Here is a 15467-nt window from a genome sequence, read left to right as displayed (position 1 = left end):
GCACGGATCCAATATAATGATACACATCTGATTTTTGTTTTCTTAACTGATCAATGGAAACATCTTGGAGCGCTGCTTTCTGGAAGGACCTTTATTAAATTATCCCAGAATGTGCTCTTTGGTTGGCTTTCAAACTTGTATTTGTAGAAAAGACGATCCAAGGCCCTTCTTCTGGTTAAAACTTTTAAAATGCCTTTATTCAATACATGGCTTACCATAGAAACAATAAAATATAACTAAAACGCTGATGCATTTCGGCCATTCAGCCTTTCTCAGAGTGTTTCTTAATTCCAGAAATGTGTTCCCCACTGTGTTTAACTTGCCGAGAATACATGCTGGTATTTTGGCATAAATTGGTGTGTATGTGTCCGTTCAAGCGTATGGAGATGTGAATAGGAATCAATTAAAAATCTGAAATGCAACTTTCTGTGTGTGCTCAGATAACAGTGCACTAGTAGAGTTGATGGTGAAACTTAGCAAATGAATCTGCGAGACACGTCACCATGGGGCCTGGTCCATACGGATCAAGGATCAACTACGATCCGTTTAAGCCTTACTCCTTATGGAGTCATTCCTTTGTTCTGTCCCATATTCCCAGAATCCAAGTTTTCTAGGCTCTATGTTCCCCAGTTTCCAGGGTCTCCATGTTCCCCATATTTGTATGCCAAATAATGAACATATGATAAAGGGTCTTATGTTCCCAGGGTTAGGGGAACATAGGGTTAACCCTGCAAACACAGATATGTACCCCTCCTGACGCAATGTCCATAGGTAGGCAGTGACATCTATCCTTTGCGGATAGAGCAATCCCATAATACATTGCATTTATCTATGAGAAAAAATTATCCAATGAGTCAAAAATAGTGTCAGGTATAATGTTTAATAACAGCATTGTAACTTTTAAACTTTTTTTTTTCTTCCGTAGGGCGAAGTCAGTTTGCTCCATGAGCGACTTCCAGCGTTTAATGGACAGCTCCCCCTTCCTACCGGATAAGAGCAAGCCTGGCGAGCATATACGGGACGATGTGACTCCTCCCCTTTCACCGGATGACCTCAAATACATTGAGGAGTTTAATAGCAAGGGTTGGCATTTGCCCACCAGCTCCCTGGCCACTTGCCCCATTCCTGGCCCAGTAATGCCCTCTCCGGTGATGGAGGCCTGGGCAGAATCCCGAAGGGCCGAGTCTACTTCAGAAGCATTCCAGCCAGCCTCCTGGTTCCTGACCACCAGCGCCACCTTGACCACCAACACCATGAGTAGCCCTGAGTACTGCCAAAACCTCCCGCTCAGGGTGACCCAGGGCGAAGACCAGTTTGGGGTGCATGTCCTCCACAGTCCCTCTCGAGGGGAGCGGACCGCTCCAGTCACCTCCGAGCAGGAGTACATGTTCTCCAAAGTGACTAAAGTAAAGGCAGGAGAGGTAGTAGGAGGTGCAGGGGAAGTAGTAGGAGGTGCAGAGGAGGTGTTTGGAGGAAGGTGGCCATGTGAGCTTAGGAGTCATTTGGAGGCAGGACTTAGGCCTGGAGAACATCCATCGATTTGCTCTGCGGTCGGGTATACTTCGTCATTGGAGCTGGAGCTGTCTCGCAATCTGAGCGACGACATGAAGGAAAAGGCATTTTCTGCCCGGAATGCTATGCGATCATCTGCATCTGGACCCAGCCCTCCGGAAAGGCAGCTACGGGACATGGCATGCCAGACGAATGGTTTAACCACACGGGGGACACAAACCACCCAGACCATCAGCGTGGGACTGCAAACGGAGGCTCTTCGCACCATCACAAGCAGCCCTCACCGATGTCTGACGCCCAAAGGAGGCTCCACGCCCATCTCATCCCCTTCTAGGAGCCTGAGGAAGATGCAGTACTCTCCAGTCGTACAGGCCAAGTTTGAACGCCCGTGCTGTTCTCCGAAATACGGCTCACCCAAGCTCCAACGGAAACCCTCTAACGCTGGCAAAGCAGAACAACCTGTCAGCCAGACCCGTGCTCCCACCCCAACAGCCACTGCCCAGCAGCAAAAAGGCAACAACGAATCCGCTTGGGCTCGTTCCACGACGACTAGAGACAGTCCCGTTCACACCACCATCAACGACGGCCTCTCCAGCCTCTTCAACATCATCGACCACACGCCCGTCGCTTTTGACACCATGCAGAAGTTCAACAAGTCCCCTAGCCGCTCTCGACCCACTGAAGCAGGGCCTCAAGGGCCAACAGAGCCCAAATCTCCCGGTGTTTGTGCTGCACAGGGGCCTTTAAGGAACTCTCGGGGCCGGTCCCCAAGCCCTGTGCAGCTCATTGTAGAGACGCAAGGCGAGAAAACTCCAGAGGCGATTAGCATCAGACAGGACCTGTCCGCTCCTCCGGGCTACACGCTAGCGGAGAACGCTGCACGGATCTTGAATAAGAAACTACTGGAACAGAGCTTCAGAGAGGAGAGGAGGCTTTCTGCTTCATCCGCAGCTGCTCCGAACAGAACCGGAGACACAGAGAAACCTGGATGTCTTGAGGTAACTGAGAGGTTTATTTCATTACCTAGAGGAGGAATTTATTACTTGGAGGTTGCTCTTTTATAGCTCGGGATACATAAAGTCAACATGAAATCAAAATTGACCATATTTATTTTGTAAAGGGGACCTATTATGCAACATTCAGAACATAAATGTGTTTTGGCAGTGTGTGTAAACAACCACCCTATAATGGTAAAATCCACCCACTCCTCTTTTTTAAATCCCCATAAATCATAAGGAGTGTCTCAGAACAAGCCGTTTGCAGTTCTAGCTTTTTGATGTCACATAGGCTTAGGCCACGCCCACGGCTCTTGATGGACTCCGCCCTATTAGCATAGACTCCGCCCCTTAGTGAGCTGTACACAGTCCGCCATGTTCATCTCCTCGCCAGAGCATTAAACAGCAACATTCAAGTGAGAAATGTGCTCATATTAAAGCTACTAAAGTTATTCAGTCCAGAGCAGTGAGTGATTTTGTTTTTCGTTTGCTGTTTGATTCATATTAACAGCAGATGTAGCAGTGGCTACTGTATATTTACTTTAATACACAGATCTAATAGACACATGCGATTTCTTTACTTGCTGTTTACGTTCACAGACCGACTGTGTGTATGTGAGCTTAGTATTTGAAAGTTTAAGCGCAATAAGAAGTGAAAGAGAATTTAGTTTAAAACTCACAGGATGTCCGCCTGACATCAGCTTTCTGTGCACGTGCTTCGGGTGTGTGTGCTCTCAGAAAAACATACATCAGAAGTTTAGACTGATATGACTTTAAAACGCATGTAGATAATAAACTTTCATGATGAGGAAGAACTGCAATGTCACGTGAGTGTGACCGCGATAGAGAGGATAATAAGAAACAAACATATGTTTTAGTATTTGGCAGAGTATCCGAGTTATGAGCTGTAAAGCTCTTCTGGAAAGGGGGCGGTGAGCAGCAGCTCATTTGCATTTAAAGACAAATGCACGAAAACCGCATGATTTTCCTTCCACTCAAAAATGGGCATTCGCAACATGGTGTAATAAATGATCTGTGGGGTATTTTGAGCTGAAGCTTCACAGGCACATTCTGGAGACACCTGAGACTTATATTACATCTCATAAAAAGGAGCATAATAGGTCCCCTTTATGAACATTCCTGGTCTTATTGTGTCTTTTTATTTCTTTATTTTAAAAAGGAAAATGCACATTAATTAACATGAGTACTCTTGTAAATGTACCAGATTTAGCCATACAGGCTATTTTACATCTGTAGTCCCTGGCAGGTTGATGAGTTTTCATCAAATTGATTATTTATATATATATTTTTTTTTTAAATTTAGATTGCTGACTTGTGATTTCAGACGTTAGTGTTTTAGCAAATCTGAGCACAGTTTGAGACGTTGTTGAGATCTCTTCTGAAACTCTACATGCGAAAGGAAAAACATCTCACATGCAGGAGACCTTAGCAAATGTCTCCATTTAATTTGTGACTTTTTATTTCCTGCAGGTACATAGACATTTAGTTTGTCTCTTTTTTTAGTGTGGATTGTATATTACATAATAAATTGAACTGCTTGTTAAAGGTTTTTGGTCTTTGGATACTGCAGCTTCAAGATACATAATGATGTAATATAAAAGTATGAAAAAGTCTCATTCCCAGCTTCCCAGTGTTGCCTGAATGCAGATCTTACACATCTGAGCTGCATGCTTTAGCGCACTGCTTTGTTGCAATGCTAACAGTAGCATAGTCACATGCTGCATATCGGTTTTTTTATTTGCGGTGAAACAAACTTACATAACTACTTTGGATGCAGGATGTTCTAATTCACTGTGATAAAGTTGCATCCAGTGTTTATCCATTTAGGAGATTAATCCCTCACATGAAAGCATAAGACATGCCAACAGACCAGCATTCACTGTAGGAGCAGCGTCATTGCACAAACCCACAATGCCCTGTTAATGGCCAAAGACACATCTACAAAGATTTGAACATCATCAAAGGCAGATGGTTGTTTGTGAGCAGTGTATGCATCTGGCATTTGACGTCATGAATATTACTAGGCATTAATATCTACAGTACAACAGAAGAAGAAAGGGGTGGATTACTAAACACTTTTGCACATGGTATTTCATGTTGGCGGTTAATATTTTGCCTTGTGAAAAGAGGAGTTTTTGTAAAGAAAATCTCTATCAATTTTAAATATGATATATATCTGAATTTCAAGGTTATTAGTAATGTCTGTCATGCACAGATTATTATGTTATTATTATGTATAAGGGTGAAAATCACAAAGAGTGTCCAGATCACATTTTGCCCCAAAATGAATGCAAACAAATAGCAAATATATATTGCATAAAAATATATTATATTAGTGCGTTCAAATTGATTAATCGCATCTAACATAAAAGTTTGTTTTTATAAAATATATGTGTGTATTTATTTATGTGTGTATTATATTTATTTTATGCACACTTATATTATATAAACACAAACTTTTATGTCAGATGCGATTAATCACAATTAATTGATTTGACAGCACTATAAATATATTTGTGTGTGTTATATATTTGTACTGTATGTATATACTGTGTATAAATACAGCTCTCTATTTTTTCCAGAGCTGTATGTATGCATTATGATATATTTTATAATATTTATTTATATTATTTGTTTAATTATTTATTTTATTTGTTTATTTATGCATTACAATATTATATATTATATTATATCATATGAATTATATTATATTATATGATATTAATTATATATATTATATTATATTATATTATATTATATTATATTATATTATATTATATTATATTATATTATATTATATTATATTATATTATATTAATTATATTATATTAAGTATATTATAGTTGATAACAATGCAACCAAAATATTTATTTATATTATTTGTTTTAATTATTTATTTTATTTGTTTATTTATTCATTACAATAATATATTATCTCATGTCATATATTAATATCATATAATAATAATTATAATATAATATAATATAATAATTATATATTATATTTATTATATTATTTTAAATATTATGATATTAATGTTGATAGGAATACAATCAAAATATTAGTTTTAGTTAATTATTTTATTTGTTTATTTATTCATTACAATATTATGTTATATTAATTATATTATATTATTAATTATATTATAGTTGATAGCAATACAACCAAAATATTTATTTATATTATTTGTTTTATTTATTTATTTATTCATTGCAATATTATATTTATTATATATTATATTACATTAATTATATTATATAGTATATTATATTATAATATATTGTATTATATATTATACTATTGTTGATAGCAATACACCAAAAATATTTATTTATATTATTTGTTTAAATTATTTACTTTATCTGTTTATTTATTCATTACAATAATATGTATTATGTCATGTCATATATTAATATCATGTAATAATTATATTATAGTATATTATATAATATAATTATATTAATCAATTACGCTGATGTAATGTTAACTGGGCAAAATTTAAAGGCAAAATACAATTGGATTAGACTATAATTATTATATTGTATTTTGAGAAGAAAAATGACCTGGACAGGTATTAATATCCACAGAGATTCTACTATATAGAGACAGAGCGTATTTAGGCCACGCCCACACCGGGGGGGGAAACAATCCAACGCTCTCCATTGACTTTGCATTGCGTGAGGCTGCCTCATTGTCATTTCGGACTTATAACAAAAAACAGAACAATGTCTAAAAGCTGATATGTGACAAGGTGTACAGCAAACAAGCTAAAAAACACAGAAATAAGTTTTTATAAGCTGTCGACCCAAAAAAACGAGGGTTTAAGGAGACAAATGTGGATAAAGGCAGTAAAACGTGATGCTTCAGCAGGATGAATGGGTACATTTTGGGATCCTGACACTCAGTATGTCTCAGTTTGTGTATGTGTGCAGTAAATATGTTGTCACTGTTAAGTCAAATATCCAAATGTCAGGTTTATAAATGATATTTCCTGTCGTTGATTACGTTCCCTCTAGTCGCCGTAGTTCTCAGTGTAATATGACCTGTAGCGCTCTGTCTCAATGGCCTGAATCCACTTTTTTGTCCTTAAATGCTCGTTTTTTGGGTCAACAGCTTATAAAAACGTCTGGGTTTTTGCCTCTGGGTTTTGTTTAGCTTGTTTGCAGTTCACTTTGTCACATATCAGCTTTTATACACTGTTCAGTTTTTTGTAATAAGTCCGAAATGACAAGGATGCAGCCTCACGCAATGCAAAGTCAATGGAGAGTGTTCGATTGTTTTCCCCCCCGGTGGGCGTGGTCTTCAGATTATGACGCGTGTCGCTCTGTCTCTATTGTGTTGTAATGTTTATATTTTAAGGACAGCGAGGCTGCTTTCACAGGTCATTCCTCGGATGCGTGCGACCCGCCGGACTTCCCGGATGAGCGCTCGAGTGCTAACCTGAGTCTGATGTGCTTGTGTTATTCTGACAAGTGTGTTTACTCCTGTTTTTCTGGGTTGTCTCCAGAACCATACTGTCTTACTAACTGCACCCTGGGGACTGTAACGCAGCTTGCGCTCGCCGTGCAGTAAGTTCCACCGATCCGACCTGAAATCACAGTGACCTCACTATTGTGCCGATTTTAATGGATTTCCCTCACCGCATGCCACACACCGTTTCTAGACACTATCACCGCTAGGCATTATGGGAAATATTGTATGTGCTTCGTTGTGGTCACACTTTTTTTGTCCTCATGTAGGTGTGAGCATGCCCATCGTGTGGTATTAATTGACGTCACTAATAACCAGTCATCCAAAAAGCTATCCGAGTTTTTATCGGACCGAAATTATTCCTCCACATGGGGTGGGATTTCATTTGCCAAGACACAAGAAACTGATATACAGTGACTCAAAAAGGCATTCATTTCACTGTATATCGAACTCAAACGTGGCTTTTTGGATGGCGTTACCATTTGAACTATTAATATAATCACTTAACTTTTAATGTTTCTTAGGTCCTTTGGCTACTACGTGTTTGTAAATGTATTGTGTGTGTGTTAACCTGAGCAGCCCCACTGATGGAGACTACAGCGGCACATCTTGTGCTTTCTGGGTTGACTGTATAGCGTTTCCTGTCGGGTGTTAGCAGGACGTGAGCATGCTAGCAGTGCTAGTGGTGTGTTGGGTTCATTGGCTGCTGTTCGTGATGATTGTGCCGTTTAACACCTGCTAATGCTGGGTCTCATTCACATCTAACAACTACTTTATGCCTGGTGGAAGTTTTCATTTAGTATTTTGGATAATATTATGTGCTTTTTTTTATGTATATTTCCGTTTTAGTTCTAACTAAAGTTTCAGTTTGATTTAATTTCAGCTTTACTTCAATTAACGTAAATCATTTTAAATGTTTGTTTTTTTGTCATGTGGTTCCGTGTTGGTTATGATGTCCCTGAAGTGTAACTCCATTTGAATTCACTTTATATCCGCTTCAACGTATTGCCCAAAAAACCATAGACTGTTGACCAAAATAGAACAAAATAGACATAGACCAAAAACCATAGACTGGGCGGAGCTGAGGTGACTTGATGACTAACAGACTAAATAGCAAACCACCTGTCACTCAAAGTGGCCACGCCCTCAATTATGCAGAACTTTAAGGCTTTATATAATGTAAACGAATGAGTTATAAAAAAATTCACCCCCCTCACAGTTGGCATGAAGGGCAAAATTAGCCGTATAGACCAAAACAACAATTTGTACCAGACTGTAAACATGTTTTAATCTGCTGTAAAGTTGGGCATTTTAACATGAGCTCAATGAGATTCTGCTCCTTCTGGAGTCTGTCTCTAGTGGCCAGTTGATGAACTGCAGTTTAAGTCACTTCCGTATTGGCTTCAAGAGAAACTGCGGGAGGAGCCGCTTGCCAAAAACCCAAAGCAGATTGAAGTAGACGTAGTAAAATCCTGTTTTTGAATTATTCAAACCACAGAAAATATCCACCTCTCACTCTGAAGTCTCATTCATTTTTAATTTTTGCTTTATCTCTCAAGAGTTGTTTAGAATAAATCAAGCTCATACTATTTCCTCAAAAGCAGAATACATTTTATTTTTATTTATAGCGCCTTTCCATAGCTCAAGGTCGCTTTACATAGTGCTATACAATCCATCATACACAATAGAAGCACAGGACTTATATAGCCACATTATTCAAATACATATTAAATAGATACGTTTTTAGCTGAGTCTTGAAGGTAGACAGAGATGAGATATTACAGTCTAGTTCAAACAAACTGAATATTCTTCTTTCCCGTCTGCTAGAGGAAGCATGGAGTAGATGTTTCAAACTATAGTTGAATCTGTAAAAGCACTGATACTTTCAGACCAGTGTTGTTTTAGTATTATACACTATTACAGTATTTTTTTTAGATTTTGAATTAGCTTTTCTTTTTAGATTTTCTTTTTTTTCTTCCATTATTTCTATTTAGCTTCAATTCTAGTTTTAGTAATTATAGCACTTTAACTGAATTTTTTTTAGTTTATCGCCAAGGCACCATTTCTATTAAATTAAGATTTCTAAGTTACAGATTTACCTCTAATATTTTTATTTTACATATTAAAATATTTTTAGTAGTTCTACTTCTTTATATTTCTATTTAGCTTTATTTATTGTATTTTTTAAAATATTTTTGATTAGTATTTATTTTTTAGATCTTCAGTTTTCATTTTAATTCAGTTTTATTCATTTATTATTTCTATTTAGCTTCAATTTACTTTTATTTCAATTTTAGTAATTCTAGTACTTATAAAAAAAAACATATTTTGTTTTAGATCATTGCCAAGGCAACATTTTTATTTTTAATTAAGTTTTTAAGTTACAGTTTTCCAGCTAATATTTATATTTTATTTTACTTCATCTTTATTTAAATAACGGCATTTTTTAATAGTTCTACTTCTTTATATTTCTATTAAGCTTTATTTATATAATTTGTAATATTTTGAAGTAGCTTTTATTTTTAGATTTTTTTTAGTTTTCATTTTAATTCAGTTATGTGCTTTTGTCATTTTATGAGTTTTATTTTTTCATTATTTCTAAATAGCGTTAATTGATTTTTATTTTAGTTTTATAGTAAATCTAGTAATTCAGCTTATTTTATTACAATTAGTTGCCAAGGCAACATTTCTATATTAAATTAAGTTTTATAAGTTACAGATTTCCCTCTAACATTTTTATTTTACTTCAGCTTTATTTTAAATAATGAAATATTTACATTTTCAGTTTTAATTTTAATTAAGTTCTGTGCTTTCGTCATTTTCATTAGGTTTAGTTTTTGATTATTTCTATTTAGCTTTATTTTTATTTCAGTTTTAGTAATTATAGTACTTATTTTATTTTAGATCCTTGCCAAGCCAACATTTCTATTTGCAATTAAAACATTTTTAAAGGTGCACTATGTAAAAAATTTTCAGTAAAATATCCAAAAACCACTAGGCCAGAGCTATATATTTTGTTCAGTTGAGTACTTACAATCTCCCAAATGTTTCCAACTATTTGTAAATCGTGAGGAATTGCTATTTTAACCAATGAACCGGGACGTGTGAGGGCGTCGCCTGTCGATTGCGTCATATCTGCGTTCCCCTCGGTTTCTGGTTTAATTTTGCAGAAACGCTTTACTCTCACTGCAGTGTGAACAAGTGTCATAGCAGCCGCTGAGAGAACACACAGAGTAACGTCACAACATCATCAACACACTCAGATGTGTCTGATATGATAATCAGAGCTGCGTTACCTCACACTCATGAGCGGAGGAGCAGAAATGGCGCCGGCGACTGTGACATAATAAAAGTCCTGCTGCTCGCGAGGCGTGTTTTTGCTCTTCTCTTTAATAATCGCTCCAGCGGTTCCTCAGCTCCACAACACTCGCTCCTGCTCTGCTTCAGACTACAGTAACGTTAATAATCACATCCATCAACATGATTTCTGCTCGAGTCCTGTCCCGATTCTTTCCCACCGGCTGTGAGGTGAAGACCACATGTCCCGAGATTCTATGCAAACTACGCCTTTGTTTTGAATAGGCGACCTCTAGCGGACGGAAAAGTTACATAGTGCAGCTTTAAGTTACCATTTTCCAGCTAATATTTATATTTTATTTTACTTCATCTTTATTTTAAATAACGGAAATTAATTTTAATAGTTCTACTTGTTTTTTTTATATATTTTTTATATTTTCAGTTTTGTTTTATGCTTTTGTCATTTTTATTATTGCTATTTAGCTTCAATTTTAGTTTTAGTAATTCTAGTAATTTCAGTTTTTCATCTAATATGTCATCATTATTTCAATTAACAAAAAATATTTTAATGTTTTAGTTAACAATAACAACTCTGTTGCAGACCCACCACCAACTAACTTGACTAAAAATCTGTCCTGCTGAACCTCAGAGTTTGAAAGCCTGTGTGTTTTCTTCCTGACTGTAGGAACTGCCACGTTCGCCAGTGGCTCCACCTCTGGACTCCTGCTTCCTGCGTCCGGCTCGTCCTGCCAACCGCCGCCCTCCGTCCCGCTGGGCCGCCCACTCGCCCTCATCCTCGCCCAACAACAAGGAGCGCACACTGAGGTTCCGCTTCCCCTCGCCCGTCAGACCGGTTCAGGCCATCCCGGAGATAGAGGAGCCCGGTCAGGAGGTTTCCCCGCACCCTTAACCAGCCTAGACTACATCCTTTTGCACTTTCTTTTAACCGACCCCTTTTAGTTGTCAAGTGTGAATTTAGAAGGCATCTTTTCCACCCCCTGGTCACGTGGTGATCATTATTTTACGCTCTGACCTTCCTTTACTGTCCCCCGCTCCAGCCTGACCACGCGTACGCACACCGCCCGCGCGACGGAAACATCGGGAAACTTTCTAAGAACCATTTACTGCCACTAGAGGGCAGAGTTCTGTGAGCACCAGCTGAAACGAATTATCAAGGACCTGGAATGTACTGACGCAAAACACCGCAAAGTGTTCCATTAGAGGTGCCTACACACACGTGACCTCGCAACGGTCCCGTACTCGTGTGTGTGTGTGTGTCAATGTACATGTATGCAATACATATGACTTTATATGTGCTGGTCGTAAAACATCAAACTTCTGATGATACTGGATAGTAATAATATTTGTCAGAACAGCATAAAAGTTTACATGCATTTACGTTTTTTCTTTCTCTATTTCGGATCCTTTGTTAAATTATGTTGCGTGTATATAGTTTCTAAAACTATTTTCTTATTTTCCTCGTACATCCCATTCTGTTGGAAACCTTTGATGCTTGAATTTTAAAAGACTCAGAACGATCACACACTCTAGTTCGACAGGGACGAATGATCTACATGATGTCAGTCATAACAATGTATTTTAAAACCCAATGTAAAACTGAATGTTCAACGATGACAGGAGAGTATATTGACACTGATTATTCTTATGCACATGTCCCAAGTCACAAAACCCGGGAGGAATATCCACGGGATTCTAGTTGGAAGTAAGAGTCATAACTAAAAACCAATCGTAAAGTAAATTCCATTCGTCTGTAAATCTGGTGTGACTGAAAACGCTAAACACTTGTAAGCATATGCGACTGTTTTAAATGTATGAATATTTCATTAGCGAACCAATGCGGCAGTTTATGATTGGTTGTTTGTTAGAAAATGGAAAGTGATGCAAACACCCTTTCAAAATGACAAGTGTGCAATGTAGCTCAATGCAGGGTTAAAATGAACCTTAACCTGGGGTTAAAAAGAAATTAACCCGGGATTAAATTTGACCCTATTTTCTTTCTTAACCCTTGACCTAATTTGGTTTTCTCGGCCCAAAATAACCAGGCTTTTAAATTGCTTGTAAATCTCTCATAATATCATATATTATCACCAAATATTGCATTCAATCTTTTTGTCAACTTGTTTTAAAGGCCGTGTGTCCACCAAACCGGCTGAAAACACGGCTCTTGAGAGTGATTGACTGCCTTTTTTCAGTTGAGACTCTTTGCTTGTTAAGATACGGAATATCCACAGAAGTGTTACTAGTTAAGTCATCTACAGATAGTTTGTTTCTGTATTGATTCTATATAAAAATGCCGATACAATGTTAAAGGGGTGGTTCCGTGGTTTTTTTCTAAGCTTGGATGTGGTTATGGGGCGCAGTATAACATGTCTTAATACTTCTTTTTTTTTTAAAAACTGCATATTTTTCTTATATTTTACCTTTATTCCACACCGCTGTCTCCACTGTCCTTTGAACGGCTCGTTTGCTTCCTGCTTCTGTGAAGCCCATCCCTCCGAAAAACGCAATGGTCTTAGATTGGTTAGATCTCCCAGTGGTAGCATGTACAGGGTGAAGAGCAACGGTCCTAGCACTGAGCCTTACGGTACTCCATACTGAACTTGTAGATGGCCAAATGTAGTTTGTAGTTCTGCAACAGCTCTCTCTCTTTCGTAATGACTGCGACGTGGCCTCGCCCACTTTGTTGCATGTTCGCGGGGGCAGTGTTTATGTTAATAGCAAGGGTTTGTGATGTCACCAACCCGGGAAGAAGCTTGTTGTAGTCCAAACCGGCTATTTTTGTAGGCAATAAACTGCCATAACTTTAAAAGACAATATCTCCGTTTGCATTGAACTTTCAGCGCTGTAACTTTGCAGATACTGTTTATGCTCAAGCAGCAACATTACACACTAACTAAAGTTAAAAAAGTGAAATCGCATGCAACCACCCCTTTAAGTACTTGCTCTGGCTCTTGTTTTAAATTATTTTGTTCTGTTATTTTACTGCTTGTTTTCATCTGCTGACGTTGTACATGTAGAATGTGGCGGTTGGTCGGTGTTGTATTTGTCCCGCCCCTCCTCCACTGTGATTGGACGGCTGGGTGAAAAGTGACAGTTACGAGTGGTGCGTATTGCTCAACGTGAACTTTCTTCAACTCTCGGCGACCAGTAAGAAACGCAGAACGCTCAGCGCTTGAGCATAAAATACTCGCTCAGCGCCTCGTTACTACGCTCATGGCGTTCTAAAAACACGGCGCTCCCATTGAAAACAATTGAATACGCCAGCCAGCCGTGCGAAAAAATGCTTTGGTGGACACACGGCCTAACTGTCACTGTCCCACTAGTCCCCCGCTCTATTTATTGCCCATCACATATTTTAGTCATCATAAATAAGTATCATTGGAAAGCTTACAAACTCAAAATACATACGGTAAAAGCCATTTTGAAATTGGACATTGCGTTACCATGGAAACGGTGTTTTAAATTCTTTTAGCGGGCTCCTCCCCCAGTGGGCGGTGTCAGGTTTCATATTACACAATTTTATAATCAAAACCTTTAATAATCTTGACAAAACACATATCGTCAGAAAGGTCCGAGTCTCAATGTTTCATATTTGGCGACTATTTTGTGATAAAAGTATATTTGGACAGGAATGTAGAATTTGTTAGAGAATCAAAAAACACCAATAGATTGTGAGTGGCACATGGTGGCTATTTCTGGTACAGCGTCTAAACAAAATCATACATTTTTGTAACATCAACTTCAAATTTGGAACACAACTTGGTTAGATATATGGCTTTGATTTTATAGTAAAAAATGTTTAGTACAGTACATTTGATTTACAGTCAATTTAAACTTCCATTCATACATTTTTTGAAGCAATAATCTGTCTTCTTTAAAACAAGACCAAACATGTCTATATTCCAAAGAATTCTTGAATTGCAACCATTTTGGATTTCACGTCTAATCTCAACAAAAAAAACTAAGTAGTGCATAAACTCCTGAGACCTGTGATCAATCAGAAATACAAAACCTGTCCTAAATAAAAGTTGATTAAATGATCAAACCCGATAATCATTCAGTAAGTCCGTCAGTTTTAGTCCAATATGATAACATTAACTAACTTTTTCAGGAAGAAGAAAATCCTCTCCTGGTCAAAATGGCCGAAACACAACATGAGGGTTAATCGACATCCCTGATCATATTTTTATTGATTCATCACTGTATGTCTGTAACAAATAAGTCGTTTCATATTAAGATGCTTTAGGATTGGTTTCAAAATATGACCGATATCCCACTAGGCATCCTGTGCACATTTCTTCCGGATGTGCTGACACGGGTTTGGACAGCAGTTGTGCAGATATCATGTTTGATATGCATGCCTTTAAACACTAGCACTTTAGTGCATGTACTCAGACGCTGTTGTACCTTGTGATAAAGCTCATGATGTAAGCCACCCCACATACACACACACACACTGCCGTTCACAGCATGTGGCGGTTCGTGTCATTTTTTTGGTTGCCATTGAATTTGAATTGACACAATTAAGAACACTTTTTAAGCCCATTATTGTACCTATTAACTGGTCTTTGTATAGATGTTATTATGAATTATGATGTTTCTTTTCTTTGGAGGAAAAAGAAAAAAATTATGAATGTTTTAAATGAAGTCAATGTCAGATGTCTAATGATAGAGTGTTAAATTGGTAATAAATTGAATGTGTATTTACAAAAAAAACCTGTTTTTGTGATTTACTTGTTTCAAATAAATTATGCAAAATACATTCAGCAAAGACGCATTCAATTAATCACAAGTGACTGACAGCAATTCTCGTGATACGCATCACGTTTGAGCTTCAGCAAGAACCAATGAGGTTCATTCTCGTGTTACGCATCACGCTTGAGCTTCTCAAGAACCAATGAGGTTAATTCTGGTGTTACGCATCACGTTTGAGCTTCTCAAGAACCAATGATGTTCATTCCCATGATACGCATCACCTTTGAGCTTTAGTAAGAACCAATGAGGTTCATTCTCGTGTTACGCATCACGTATGAGCTTCTCAAGAACCAATGAGGTTCATTCTCGTGTTACGCATCACCTTTGAGCTTTAGTAAGAACCAATGAGGTTCATTCTTGTGTTACGCATCACGTTTGAGCTTCTCAAGAACCAAT

At 37.7% G+C, this 15467-nt stretch overlaps 1 protein-coding gene across 1 annotated transcript in view; it reads left to right on the top strand.

Annotated features, from left to right (window-relative positions):
- Positions 1-15024, top strand: part of mtcl1 (microtubule crosslinking factor 1) — a gene marked incomplete at its 5' end in the record, with an annotated part of 120083 nt that extends 105059 nt beyond the window's left edge. The window contains 2 exons of the mRNA XM_079819139.1: positions 926-2510; positions 10981-15024. Of these exons, the coding sequence (XP_079675265.1) occupies positions 926-2510; positions 10981-11205 (1810 nt within the window). The 3' untranslated portion in view covers positions 11206-15024. The remainder of the gene's footprint in view (positions 1-925; positions 2511-10980) is intronic.
- Positions 15025-15467: the final 443 nt, after the last annotated feature.

The sequence above is a fragment of the Gobio gobio genome, assembly GCF_949357685.1.
Source record: "Gobio gobio genome assembly, chromosome: 6".
NCBI lineage: Eukaryota > Metazoa > Chordata > Actinopteri > Cypriniformes > Gobionidae > Gobio > Gobio gobio.
The sequence above is the reverse complement of the archived record's forward strand: the minus strand, read 5'-3'. Positions and strand labels throughout refer to the sequence as shown.